This window comes from Rosa rugosa, chromosome 7, assembly GCF_958449725.1.
Source record: "Rosa rugosa chromosome 7, drRosRugo1.1, whole genome shotgun sequence".
Classification (NCBI taxonomy): Eukaryota; Viridiplantae; Streptophyta; class Magnoliopsida; order Rosales; family Rosaceae; genus Rosa; species Rosa rugosa.
The window spans coordinates 26487267-26501890 of NC_084826.1; the positions used below are offsets into that span (position 1 = coordinate 26487267).

The window sequence follows — 14624 nt, forward strand, 5'->3', positions numbered from 1 at the left end:
TGTTTTTTTTTTTCTACGCTTCGTCACATAAGAGCATCTCTAACTAATTGCCTAAGTAATAATTCTACTTAAAATATTAGGGTTTTTTTTATTTTATTATAATTTTTTTTATAACTCTATTCCCTCTCTCCCATTTTAGGGGATTGTTAAAATTTAATTTTTGATCACCTACACCAAATAAGAAAAATATAAACTATCAACTGCTTAATTATCCATTCCAATTAACAATCGACAATTATCACAATTGTTCTAAGAAAAAAAAGTCGAGCAAGAGGGTTGGGCAGAGAGAGAGCGGTGGCGGCTGGCTATTCCGTCTACTCTAGCAGCTACGTGATCTGTTTGTCATGGGTTTTGGAGGCATCGGGCTGCACTAGGGCCCGGCCATTCCAATCTGCAGAGGGTTCGTTCATTGGCGAGTTATGAGTTAGAGTGCGGCGACAGGCTTTGTCTTTTGCTGAGGCAGCTGGGCTTTGTTGGGGAGATCAACCTTGCTCGGCGTTGCCTGAGATCTTGATTTTGTGCTGGTGGGTTCAATTATGTGGCTCGGAATTATGGTGTAGCAGTTTCTGTCGGGCTTGCTTTGCTTGGTTTCTCTTTGATCGCCGGTGGGCGACTCTGGTTGCGATTTGATTAGTGGTTGACAACTGGATATTGTGCTAGAAGGGCCGGCCGTCGGAACGCTTGACCGTGGCGGCAAAGGCTTGGCAGACGAGGGAAGATCTTCTGCCAATCTTGCTCGGGTTTGGGCTTGGGCTTGGGCTTGGGCTCAGATTTAGGCTGTTTGGCTCTATTTTATGGGCCTGTAAGGAGGGTGTCTTGCTACCCTCATTTATCACTTAGTGATGAGGGTGGACCTGAGTTCTTAGGACCTTCTTGGGGAGTTGAGTGGACGTTTGGTTCATGACCAATAGTTTTCGGATCATGACTGCTAGGAGAGTTGGTACCACAATTGTGTGTCTGGCAGATGAGATGCTAGTTAATGATTTTGCCCTAGAAATGTTTGCTTTCACAAGCGAGCTCATAATAGACTTGCAATGAGTAACATTGCTTAGATAGAAATATTTAAGTGCATGTAAACTCTGGCCTTTTGGCTGTTGATCTAATGATATTAACCGCTATTTCTAAAACAAAAAAAACATAGGTAATGTCAATAGCCAATATACTTGTGAAATGTAATTAATTACTTCTCTTTTAGTTGTATATGCGATATACTAACTTAATATTTTTAATATTTATTTTTCCATTGACCAATAAATACCAAAGTATTTAAATTTAGCAAAAATGTTAAGTAACATTGGTGAAGTGAGTTTTTAAAAAGGGTTGGAAAAGTTGCTCTAAGACTACCAAAATATTAGAAATTTCAATATTTACAAAAATGTCATCGTGTTTTTTATTTTTATTATTTACAATAATGGCAACGCATTCAAATAGCTAATGTCATTCCTGAAAAGCAATCGTCAATAAACTGAAAACACTATTGCCAACGAACCGAAAAACTATTGACGTTCTTTAGAAAAGTTGTCATCATCCTTCAAAATGGCTATTGTCGTTCTTCATAAAAGTTATTATTATTTTTTGAAAAACTACTACCATGAATTAAGTTATTGCCGAAAACCGAATAGTTATTGTCCTTATCTAAAAAAAGGCTATAGTCATCCATAAGAATAGTTATTATTACCCCAAACTGAAAAGCAGCTAGATAACAGGAAAAACTATTGTCCCAACAAAAAAACTATTGACCTATTTTCAATTCAAACCCGACTTGGCCAGATCTTCATCGTCTTACCACCTTTCGATGGCAAAACGGTACATGTGTGTTCCTCTCACATTGGTATGTCCATGGATCGTCCATCCAATCAATGTTAACGACATATCGAGTCTTGAAAGCTCATAATTCTCTAATGTTTTTTGCCATTTTTCGGTAACTCTGGTCATCTCTAGAACCAATTTAAGTATGGAACCAAACATTTACTAGTTTCATGATACATATGCTAAGACACTTTAAGATAGCATTTTTTTGTCCAGAGATAATATTGTTACAGAGGCAAAACAAGCACATAGGAAAAGCAAACTACAAGGATAAGCAAATAATAGAGTGCTGGCATGGCAACCAAAGCAAAAAGCACCAAGTCAGTCGGCAAAAAACACTACGCAAAAACCTTTATTCCAAAACACATAGAACATAGAGGTTGGTAGTTGATTCAACTACTCTTGGCATTGCAACCTCTATATGGCAACCGTCGTGCCTACTCGATCATTGTCAAATAAAGGCTCGCTCCTTGAGTTTCCGACCGTCAAGAGTGCATTATACAATTATATTAGAATTAAAAAGAGTGATAACACATCAGGATTAGTTATTCCTATATTATAAATTGCAGAGCACCTAATCTACCAAATTTAAAATAAGAGAAAACCCAATTGAGAGATAAAAAATCTCTGATCTCAGTGAGATGTGATCCTTCTTCCATGATCTTTAAGATCCAATAGTCGATGATAGAGATGTTTCCTTTCCTAAGGGTGGTAACCAATGGAACTACCAAACCAAGCTCTTTCAACCCAAGGGCATAGAAATAGGCAATGTTCAACAATTTCTAGAAATTGACCACACAACTTGCACAAAGGACTGAAAGGAAAAGGAATGATATTCCTTTTTCCAAAACAGGGGTGGGCATTAATGATTGCTCTCCAAAAAAGTTCGAAAGTTTTGGAACCAAACCTAAACTTTCAAATTATATCCCAAGACCTTACCATAAATAGTATGAGAAAATGAAGGTTTCACATCATCTAGGGAGTTGATGACATAAGACAAATAGTGGTAACAATTTTAACTTTGTAATTCCTTGGCTTTTATGGGGCCTGATTAAGCAATCTTCCTTGAGAGGAACCAACTTATGACTTGAATGTTGATTATATCCAAGAAAGGTTCAATATGCTATATTTTCCAACATTGACATTTTTAATCCAAAAGCTAGTGAACATCAAGGGGTGTGAAACGATTTCGGGTGCTAATAGGCTTGATAATTTCCCCACTTGATTTAGACACCCATTGATTTGACCAAACATCCACATACTCATTGTTGATTTGCTAGAACTAATGTTGAGTGAGTTTCCCTTCCCGAAAGAAAGCTATTCCAAACCATGAAGGTAGCATTCATGTTTTTACATCTAGGAAGGAGGAGTTTGAGAAATATCAACCTTTGATGACTGTTACCCACAACACATCAAGTTTTTCAAGATACGCCACCACTGCTTAGTGCTAGCCAAATAGCTACCCTTAAGTAAGTGGAACAAGTAGTAGTAGTATAAGAATTTAAGAAAGGTTGTCAAACACACAAGAATTGGATTCCTTTCATTAGTTAAGGTGTGAATCTAAGGAGAGTTGGATTATGCAAATGTACGAACAATTACAAACCTAGGTTTACAACAAAGTCTAGTTGCATAGTGAGTGTGCATTGTGGTGGTAGTGAAATGCTTTGTTCGATTGTATGTAAACTAAGATAAACTAAACTAAAGTATTGGTCAAATTAACGAAAGTTAGAGTTTGAATTGTCTACTACTAACCTCCCTTGAAATGTATGTCAATATGAATGATGTTAAGTCGATTAACCAATTTCTCTTCTTGTATCCCTCTCGGGTATGACAATTGACATGCTCATTTTGTGATATCAAGAAACCCCTCTTAGGTGTTGTAATTAACTATTTAAGTTATGCATTTCAATCCGGTCAAGTATCTAGTGCATTACCCTAAGTGGATAAAGCTTGGAGATGAAGAAATTATACAAACTAACCAACATTATCTCTAAGTGATCGTAGTTGACAACGCTATGTGCACACATGGTGTATTTTTATGCTTTAACAATCAAAGGTTGCCAATATCTGAACATTATACTAGAACATGGCAAATACACATACTCAAACTGGTAAAGTCTAAGTATATGTATTTAAATCTTGAAGTAGCTTGTAGGCATGTTAAAAAAAAAATTGCATTACGTTATATTATAGTATCATTCCATACAAGATTGTCAGGGCTTTCAAACTTAGCCCAACAAAGTGGTTACTCACTCATAATCATACAAATTAGCATCAAATCTATTATCTACAGCAAGGTAAACTGAAGAGTTAAGAAAAGAATAAGGGCTAAATACTGGTTACTACCCTGTGGTTTATGTTCAAAATCAATTCAGTCTCTGGACTTCTAATTTCATCAAAAACACCCATGTACTTTCAATTTTGATCTAATAGGTCTAATTCGTTAATATTTTGTTATAGGTTCAAGTTATAGTTGGATTATTTGTTTAAAAAACTATTTATTTAATAGATTTCTAATAGTGGGACTCACTCCTAAATTAACTATGCAGGTCACCTCAACACCACATCATAAAACATAGGCCATATATGAGCCACGTCAACAAGTTAAATGACTCAATTGTCGGAAGACTAATAAATTGGACCTATTAGATTAAAATTGAAAGTGCAGGGGTGTTCTTGATGAAATTAGAAGTTCAGGGACTGAATTGATTTTAGACCCAAACTACAGGGTAGTAATCAGTATTTAGCCCAAAGAATAAACTAGTTGAAGCATGAAAAATTGATGGCTAGCTCCTCCTTGATATTCACCCTTCAATGCTCTTTAGATCCTTGATGGTAGAATGAATAGATTATGAACTTCTTTATGACGATGAACAAAATTGTGATGAAGATATGATGCTCATTTGACTAAATTTGAGTGGTAGTGATGAAGTAGTGGTGGTGATGATGAAGTTTATGGTGGTGGAAGATGGTAGTTGTGGTGGTGGTAGTGATGAAGTTTGAGTAGTATGACTTTAAATTGTGGGATGTGGAGTGTGTAAAAAAGAGAGAAGATGTAATGAAGATGGTTGTTAAGTATGGGGACATGAATGTGGACAAACAGGAGAGGTGAGAGAATTTATCATCTTTCTCTTGGACAAAGAAGAGGAAAATAATGGAAAACAAAGTAAGGTCTTAATGGCATGAAGTAAGGAGAAGATGACGACACAAAAGTGAATGGCAAGGTGATTGCATGGAATGGATGTAGGTTATTACCCAATGAGTAATAAGATGGGTGCTAAAGTAGGATGATGAGTCTCCTCTTTCTTACTCCTCCTTTGATCCTCCGTGAATATGATTGAAAAAGACATTGCACCACCATGAGTGGTGGTTATCCGCCACTTGTGCTGTCATCTGTGGTGGTTCGCTGGAATATGAAATTTTACTCTTTGATCCACATCAGACCGTCATTCTTCTTTGCTCCGATTCTCAATTTCAAAGCTCCAACATAGATTTTTCCTTCCCTTTTGCAGTGCTTCCTGAATAACAAGAAAATGCTTCACTCTTGATGATTCTATCTCTTACACAAGCAACAATCTGCCTTTTCATCTTTACCTAATGTGATGGAAGACTAAGATAAGTCCTAAGTTTTTTTAGCAATAAGGATACTTAGGAAGTTGGCCAAATTTAACCTAAACTTTAGAAGGTGTATTTGCCAAAATAATAATAATAATAATAATAATGAGAGAGACAGAGGACTTTGAGATTAATAAACTGACTGAATGCTTGGCGGTAGTTGAATATGATTGAATATAGGGCTAATTTCATTTTACCTCACTGACATTGATAGCTGAAATCAATTGTGCCCCTACACTTCTAATTTCATTATATGTACCTATGTGCTCTCCAATATTAATTAATGTCATCCAATTGTTAGTTTTTTTTTTTGGGTCATTTTATAGTAAATTGAAAACATAGCTGTAATGGGTTCTCTTGTGTGTAACCAGAATATCAAAATATATTACATAATAGTTAGCAATAAAGCTAAGATTTTGGATAAGATTGATTGAAATTGGTAAGTACAAAGGTGTATGGAACAAAATTAGAAGTGGAGAAACATATGTAATCTAGAGTATAAAAGTCAAGGGAGGTAAACTAAAACTTTCCCTTCAACTTAAAAGATTGAAAATTACAAAAAAATTAGTCAAGTTAAGACAAAAGAAGAGACGAACGATGTTGAAAGGTAGAAACAAATTTAAAGACGTGCTTTAAGGCGAGAGATGCAAGTGTACAAAAATGAAAATATCTACACTATTGAGGGTGAAATATGTAATTCTCTGTTTATGAGGTACCAAAATGAAAATGTCTACACAGTTGAGAGAGGTAAACTGTAATTCTTTTTATTTACATTAATTCCTAGACAAGAAAAGAGAATGCACGTGGTTTATATGACTCAGCACACAAAACAAAACAAAATTTCTTTTCCTTTTTTCTGGATCATTCCCTTAAATTTTAACCCCTCTCCTACAATTTTTCTCCGATCTCATCACCCCAACCGTTTTTTACACGATCCTCTCTTTTAAATTCAAATTCTTTTTAAAAAATTAAAAAGAAAAAAAAATTGGTGCTAATTTTTTATTTACAGAGATGAAAGTGACGAGATGAAATTGATTTCTGAGACTTGTTGAAGAGAAGAAGAAGAAGAAGAAGCCCCTAACATTCTCCCAATCACAGAAGCCAGTCTAGTTCGGTCCAGGAACCTTCTAGGATATCACCGATCCCAGCCTCACGCGCCGCCGTGATGGTGGTGAACGAGCGACCTCAGAAGCGGATGAAGAGGCGGATTACGGCGGATCTCAACGACTTCTTCACCTTCCCTTCGTCCTCGTCGCCGCCGGCCGCCACCGGCCCCTTCAGGACCGCCGTCAGGGATTTTCTTTCTAACCATGCGCTGGTTCCCCCGCCGTCGTCCCTCTTCCCTCACCTCATGACGTGGCAGATCCTCTTCAGGGCCGGCGATGCGGATCAGCTCCCGACCACTGCAGCGACGGACGGTCCGGATTCGTTCCCTCCGCCCGTCGTGTGTCTCGATATCGTCGAGGAGGACGTCGCCAGATCTCGAAACGTCTATTGTGATCAGTGCCGAGTTGTCGGTGAGTTGACTCACCGAGTCCTTTGCCTCTGAGCTGTTAAAGTTTTTATTTCAATTTTATTAATCATAATATAGCATTACTAAATCTAAAGTATGATATGATATAATCTATTTGTTGCTAAATGTTGATCTGTAGAACTGTAAATTCCTGGTTAAAAAAGAAAAAAAGATTAGGTAATTGTCAATTCATTGGCGATTGTGGGTCCCGGTGATGTTGAGTGGTTGTCCTGTTGGGATGGTTGTACGGCAGGGCAATTTTACTTGTGGAATGCACCAAGTTGGGGTGTGTGGTGCTTACACACAGGTCATGACAATGACTCGATGACAACAACTGATAGCTGTTGTTGCTTGACAGCTATTCCATCAGTGGAATCTGCCCTGTTGAGCTAGAAACTTCTGCTTTAAGTTAATATTTAAGGCTTAATAAAGTTGAATTATGACGTGTGTTGTTTGTAATTTGATTTGATAATTATCAAATAGGATGTAGTGGGACTGAGGACTTGAATGTAATTGGGGGTCACCTTAGGGTTTTTTTGTTCTGGTCGTGTAGAAATGCACGATAAAGAAGGCATGACTGATGACCATTACAGTCTCAAAAGTTCATGCTCCGGACACTAAAGAGAGCTTCTTGGTACTACCTTATTCTCCAGACCATTTTATAGACCAAAGTAGGGAATTGATTCAATGAACTTGGTTTATGTTTAGGCATCATGGACACTCTAGGTTGTAATCATCTGTTTGTAAGAGTATAACTACTTGTATGAGTTGTTTTTATCAAACTTTCTCAAACTGTACAAACCACCAATAGTCAGTCAGGTGAGTTCTGACATTTTATTTCTTCTCAAACGTTTAGGATGGAGTGGTCATCCAGTTTGCGGGAAACGTTATCATTTTATTATTAAGGCTGATGGTAATTCCATTGGTGGGTATCACAAGCCTTGTATGTGCTGTGGAGATGTTGTGCATATCTACGAATCCAAGTGAGGACTTGAAATTTTTTTCTCCATAAATGCCTTTATTTCTGATAATCTAATTTAGTTATTTTAAGCATGGTTTATTTGATTTATGTTGGCTTCTGTCGCATAGATACTGATTCTAGTACTAATGCCAAGGAGATGACATACATATATGATACATATCTATTAAATGATTTAAGCATGTTCTTATTTCACCAATATCATATGGTTGGTTATTGTTTTTTATATATATGTACTTATACATAGATCCCTATTTCTTTTGTCTTCTCATAGAACATATTGCTCTTATAGACACCTTGCATATCTGATACCTCCAAGCTTTGATATACGAGATCAACTTGTTTCTGTATGTTGCTAATTGCCATTAAGTTTGGTATATATGTGATGATGGTTGCTCAAACAAGCCAATTCTATGTAGAGGTTTCTAAAAATAATGGATAACTCATAAAATCATATGAAATTATATAATAAATCCAATGCAAGCACTGAGTATTTTTAAAGAGAAACACAAACAGAATTAAAACTATTAAACTAAGATGTTTTTTCTTGTACAGCTAGGTGCATCAGTTTACTAAATGTTTCAGACTAAGAGATATTATCCATTCTTCTACTGCTGTTAATTCGGTTGAGTGATCTTTGATTTCTTATGTTGTGGAAATGTGTCTTGGTTTCAGGTGCAAATCTTGCAACCTTGATGCTAGTACAGATGATGTTGAAGATTGGGTGTACAACCAATTAGAGAACACAACCCATCTTCTGCATGGAGTGGTCCATTCAAATGGTTTTGGACACCTTCTTAGGGTCAATGGAAGGGAAGGTGGCTCGAGGATGCTTTCTGGATGTCATATCATGGACTTTTGGGACCGGCTCTGTAAAGTGCTTGGAGTGAGGTTTGGTTTCTTTCCTTTATCTATTTTTTTAATTTTATTTTTCTAGTTTTTATGAGTATTCTTTTGCTTTAGTAGCTGGGCTAGATAATTGGGGGTTTGATGATGTACTCTATTAGGAGTTAAACGTGAAGCCTCTATCCTAATCGTGAGAGATAAATACCACATGCTACATGGGCTAGTTTGGTTAGGGTCTTTAATTGTACAAATTCCGTCCTTACAACTTTTTGTTGTACATAAAACAAAAATTTTACGATGTATGCCTTCATTTAATATGCTTTGCTTTCACTCAAAATTTGTGTTTTTATTTTGTTCACTATCTTTGTTTGTAATGATCGTTTATCGGTTGCCTATTTTGTTTTATTATTGCGAATCTTCCATTACAATAAACTCCAATTTGTCATTTTCCACACATGAACAGAATGGTCAGTGTGATGGATGTGTCAAAGAAGTATGGGCTGGAATATCGGCTACTTCATGCAATTATCAAAGGACATCCCTGGTATGGTGACTGGGGTTATGAATTTGCTACTGGTAGTTTTGCTCTCACTCTTAATGCCTATAATTTGGCTGTTGAAAAACTCTCTACCCTACCCCTGTCCACCTTTCTTGCTCAACGTCGATTTCCATCTTGCATCCGTGACATCATCTTGCGATACCAGTCCCTATCAGAACGTGAGCTTTTGAATATAAGAGATCTCTTTGGTTTCTTGATTAAATTGCTCCATGATGCTCCCAAGTGTTCTTCAAGGGTTGATGATGCCATGAGCAAGAAGCGATGTGCTTCCGGAGTTTTGTATTCATGGACCAAGAGTGATGTTGAATGTGTAGAAGAGGCCATGGTCAAGGTGCTGCGTGCAGTTACCGGGTCAAATTGGGTAAATCAGCGTAATCTTAGGAAAGCCATATACAAGGGGCAACCATCTGATCTCCTGGATTATTGCCTGAACGAACTTGGAGGGAAAATGGTAGCAGATGGGATCTTTGTTAGTTCGAGACGCAATGCTGATGGTGATTTTGAGTACAGGTTAGTAGTAATTCCAGTCAATAGTTGTGCCCTTTTCCATTTTATCTTTTGTTTTGTTTGTTTTTTCTCGCTTGAAATCAAACTCATATTGCCAGTGTTATAGGAGGAATTTGGCTTCTCTGTCCTAATTCCTTAGTTATCTGCATTTTCTTGCATGCTGTCCTAATTCCTTAGTTAGTTAGTTATCAGCAGAACTTTTTTATTTTTTAACCAAATTCACTGTATAAGTGCTTTACTTCTCCCTGACCCTTTCTCCTATTGTCAAGTATGAACCACCTCCCTCTCCTTTATGTGTGTGCGTGTAAACAAAAATATTAACATCCATAGAAATCATCTGTACTGGCTGGAAAACCTTTGAAGAAGTTCCAACTAACAGAAAAGTTTGATGTGAAACGATAAACTATGTGTTCAGCAGAATTGAGTTATGAACTCCAAATTGGAACTATTGACTTGCTGTTATTTATATGTAGTTAGCATGATAGAACATGAGGTTACCCATCCTGTGAGTCTCTACATTCATGCAATGAATCTTTTATTCTTCACTCCGTAGTGAATCCACCAGAATTCAAACTATGTAGATGTTCATGCAACACATAATTTTCTGGTTTGTTTGTGAGAAGAAAGAGAGGGAAGAGAATAGACAGGAACCAGACAGTGAGTTTTGGCCAGATTAAGAAAGTTAATGCTAAGATGTTTGTTAAAAGGGTGATGATCTAAGAAATGCTGAGATAAATTTTAATGAAACTTTGGGTAGGAAGGTTTCAATATAATTTATTTCTTTCTACTGTCAACTTAATTCTGCTACGTTTAGGCTCAGCCTTCTTTAACTAAGGATGGTAAACTTGATGCATTTATGTTGGGATTAGGTATTATTTTGTGACCTGTCAGCTAAGCCAATGGATGCAACTACAAGCTTTAGTCCATTCGATTGGAAATTGCATACATTGATGTCATGACAAAGGATTTTAATTTCTTATCAATCCATTAGAGAATGCTTTACACAGTTTCAAATGAAGTGATGAGATGATCATTTTGAGCGTTCTAGCTTTGAAGTAACGTTATGTCGATTGTCTAGTCGTCTGTATTCGCTTTGGCACTACTCTTATTTTAATCTTTTTTCTTTCTTTTTTAGTTTGTCTATTATTATTTTTTATATATTGGAAATGATTTCTTGTCCTGTATGCGAAGTACACCTATATCTAGTTCTTTTCACTAAATGTAAACAATCTTCTCTCAAGCGATACTCGTCTAGGTATGTGTGAGATATGCTAGATTTGTCTTCTATGTTTAGCATTTCTAAGGTTTTTTACTTAGGAAGTACGAGCAATGCACAGGACAGGTGACTTACCTCACAGGTTTATGCAACTTTATGCAATCTCTCTTTTCAGTTGGGAGAGATGAATTATAGCTTTTACCAATCAGGGGTTAGTAGGACTGGTTAGCCCATGGGGTTTGGGTTTCATCTGATCTACCTCACTGTACTACCTAGCAATTTGCTGGAATTGCCCTCCGAAAGATTATTGGGTTCAGAAGGAGGCCCCTGATTCGAGCCAGGTTGTGGGAAGCAGATTTAGGGAACTTCTAGTATAAAAAGGAAAAAGGACTAGGAAATCCTAAGACTAAAGATGCAAATGTCTTTAAACACCAAATTTTGATCTGATTAGGGACAGGTATGTTAATATAAGTTTGCAACTATGGGTCTGTAGCAGCTAATTTTTTCTTAAATCCAGATTTCGGCCGTTTGAGTTCACTTAAGCATCCAGAACTATGCTTGTTTCCAAACTTGCAAGAGGACATTTTTGGGTCTAAACAGGAAGTCGATGATACTTTGCTCAACTTTTGCCCCTACTAAATATCCAGCCGCCCAGAGTATAGAGTAACTCCCATATAATCACTATGTCGTATACACACGTCTATTTAAAAGATGTATTCAACACTCGATCATTATGTCTACATTCCAGAGTGAATATTTTAGTTTTCTCAAGTACTCACAAAGGCAAGAGAATGGGGGAGTATAGGATGACTTTTGGGATTGTTAATAACAGTTCCCTATTTCAAATACATATTTATAAAGTTAAAAGTATTTGTAAACTTTGAATTTGGCAGAGATGTTAAATAGAAAGAGAGAACTGTCTAACAGATTAGGCCTCCATTTCTCTTATAAGACCTTCACTGTCTAACAGCTTAAGCAAGATTGTCTAAATAGTTCATATTATATTCTAATTGTTATGCAGCTCTGGTTAGTAAGTTTCTAACGTGCTGAACAACATTTTGCAGACTTGAGGCTGGAAGTAATGCATCAAACTGCTCTTCCACCTCTAGAAGCCTATCAGAAGAAAGTCTCGTACTGGACATGCGCTTCTTATATGAGTCCATGCTCCACCCCCAAACTATGATGAAAGATTTGCCTCAGGAAACAAGGGATCTTGCAATCAGCTGTGCTGAAAAGCTACTTGACTGCAAGCAGTTTGTGAAAGACTACAGGCCCGAAAGGATGTCAATTAATGACCCATCTGTTACATGTCTCTTATGCAGAGTTGAATTTACAGACGAGTCTGAAGAATATGCCTCCCTGGATCCCCCTCCAGAGCTGATTGTGCTATCCAATGCTACTGTATCTGATCTCAAGCTTGCAGCATCAAAAGCTTTTCAAGATGTGTATTTGACATTGAAAAGGTTTCAAGTCGAAGAGTTGGTTGACTATGGCGGTGTTGATGAATCCACCCAGGTCAAGAAGTTGTTAGGGTCAGCAGAATATGTTCGAGTGAGAGGGCGGTGCAATGCAAAGAGTGGATGGAGTAAGTTTAGCATGGAGAGAGGGATTGAGAGGTGGACAGTGGAGTGCAGCTGTGGGGCAAAGGATGATGATGGAGAGAGAATGTTGGCTTGTGATGTTTGTGGTGTGTGGCGGCACACTCGATGTTCTGGAATCCCAGACTCTGATTCGGTTCCTGCAAATTTTGTTTGTCAAGGATGTAAAAGCTCAGTTTCAGTAACAAAAAATGCTGGGCCTTGCAAGGATGAGGTGGTTGCTAAGGTTGCTGGAGAAAGTTTGACTGCCCCTCCTGACGTTCGCTGAGATTATTTTATTTTTATTGTCAATAAGTAATTACTTTGATTTCATCATTTCTTTGGTAAGAGAGGTTGGTTTCCTCGATCCCCAAAGGACCATGTACATAAAATTTGTAGGCCTTCTAGAATTTTTCCTGGGCAGTTGTACGGACTCCCATTTTCTTTCTAATTTCCTACTTTTCTTCATTTCTGTATATATTCTTTCTATGGCCAACAAAAGAGAAGTTGAAAAGTTAGAACATGGCAAAAAAAGAAAAAGAAAATGAGCAAATATTTGTATAGTCGCAATCTTCTATTTGCCTTTCATGTTGTTAATTGCTCAAGATATTGGAGGCTTGGAGCTATATTCAAAGAAGAATCAATATTTTGGTTATTTTCAGTTTCATTAAATTTTTGTATTTACATACCTTAAGTATCCTTCGGTTAAGATATTGATATCCTGACCACTAATATCATTAATCTTTGAGGACATATCTATTACTTTCGTAAATTTATGATTTTTAACAAAATAATATTTAGTACTTTATCAAAATATTTAACAAACACTAAAATTACAATACAATTTTTTTTTTTTTTTTTTTTTTTTTTTTGAAATAGAAGTTGAATGCATTAGATCAACAACCATGTTTCAGGCTAGAGGTGACTGTTTCCATCTTAACAAAATACATCAAATCATTGGACATGCAAAATCTAATACAATCAAAGGTGACTCTTTTTATTCTGATTAGCAAGGTATAAGAACGAATGCTGTACTTGCCTTTCAGTCTTTAGAGGTGTCAGTTTTGCTAGGCTGTTGAGTTTGTGGAACCTTTTTAATGTATAAAGCTTTAGATTATTTGGTTAAGCACTCTTTTATTTGGTTAGGAATTTGGTTAAGTTAGGTTAGAGGTTCGATCTCCCTCTAATGTAATAAAAGAATAGAGGTGTATTAATTAGAAGTTTAGGAAATGTAGTCTAGGTGATAAGAAAGTAGTACTTAGCTCTGGATCCATCAGAAGTTTGTAATCCTTATACAATTCTTGGTAAATCTTACTGTAACAAGAGGAGGGCAGGCACAGTACTGCTATGAAAATAACCCGAGTGATGATAGACATGTATCACATTGTTCATATTTATTCAAACAGTCTCAAAAGTGTAGATTAAGTTGGCTGTAATCCTCATCCAGCCTGGTCTACTTGCACTAAACACCAGATTACACATCAAGGAACCGTATTCTGGCCACTAGATTAGTGGAGGGAAAGAACTTCAAAGTCCAAAGATAATTTGCAACTGAGAGATGCTCTGTCAAAATGGAATTGCCCATTGACCAGAAGACCGAGATAATCAATGATCTTTGATATACACATTCGACCATGAAACGTAAACCTAGGCTATAAGCCTATAAGGCTATAACTACTTCAAGAGTTCTACTCCCTAGTCCCTAATCTTGGCAAAACTATCTAACAGACCACAATTTTAACAAAACAAAGAACCCAGATGGCTGACAGTGGAAATGAAAGAACTGATGCGGTCAAAACTCGTTTGATTGAAACAAAAAGCAAACTGCTCTAAGAACAAAAAAAATGTCCACGAAATGCAAATAGCAAATTAACCCAGAAGGAACCCAGTTTAAAAGGGAAACAATTTCAAAAGGCAAAATGGACTGCACATAACAATCACGTCCCGAGTAATTGTAGGAACAGATCCAGCCAAGAATTGACTCAAAAGAAACACAATCTAAA

General features: G+C 36.8%; 1 protein-coding gene across 2 annotated transcripts; it reads left to right on the top strand.

Annotated features, from left to right (window-relative positions):
• Nucleotides 1-6251: 6251 nt before the first annotated feature.
• Nucleotides 6252-13136, top strand: LOC133720658 (PHD finger protein At1g33420-like). Of its 2 annotated transcripts, none has more exons than XM_062147070.1 (5): nt 6252-6941; nt 7794-7920; nt 8592-8807; nt 9226-9831; nt 12109-13136. In XM_062147070.1, exons 1-5 carry the CDS (start codon nt 6590-6592, stop codon nt 12908-12910), a joined length of 2103 nt encoding a protein of 700 aa, XP_062003054.1. In that variant the 5' UTR covers nt 6252-6589; the 3' UTR covers nt 12911-13136. The 2 variants fall into 2 exon arrangements, with proteins under 2 accessions (XP_062003054.1, XP_062003055.1); XM_062147071.1 differs by lacking the exon at nt 6252-6941 and adding an exon at nt 7559-7663.
• Nucleotides 13137-14624: the final 1488 nt, after the last annotated feature.

What these genes read in the sequence shown, in the direction of transcription:
- LOC133720658 (XM_062147070.1), top strand. Translation starts at nt 6,590, where the DNA reads ATGGTGGTGAACGAGCGACCTCAGAAGCGGATGAAGAGGCGGATTACG. An exon ending in TGATCAGTGCCGAGTTGTCG is followed by an intron (nt 6,942 to 7,793) that starts GTGAGTTGACTC and finishes TCAAACGTTTAG; the next exon opens with GATGGAGTGGTCATCCAGTT. An exon ending in GATGGTGATTTTGAGTACAG is followed by an intron (nt 9,832 to 12,108) that starts GTTAGTAGTAAT and finishes AACATTTTGCAG; the next exon opens with ACTTGAGGCTGGAAGTAATG.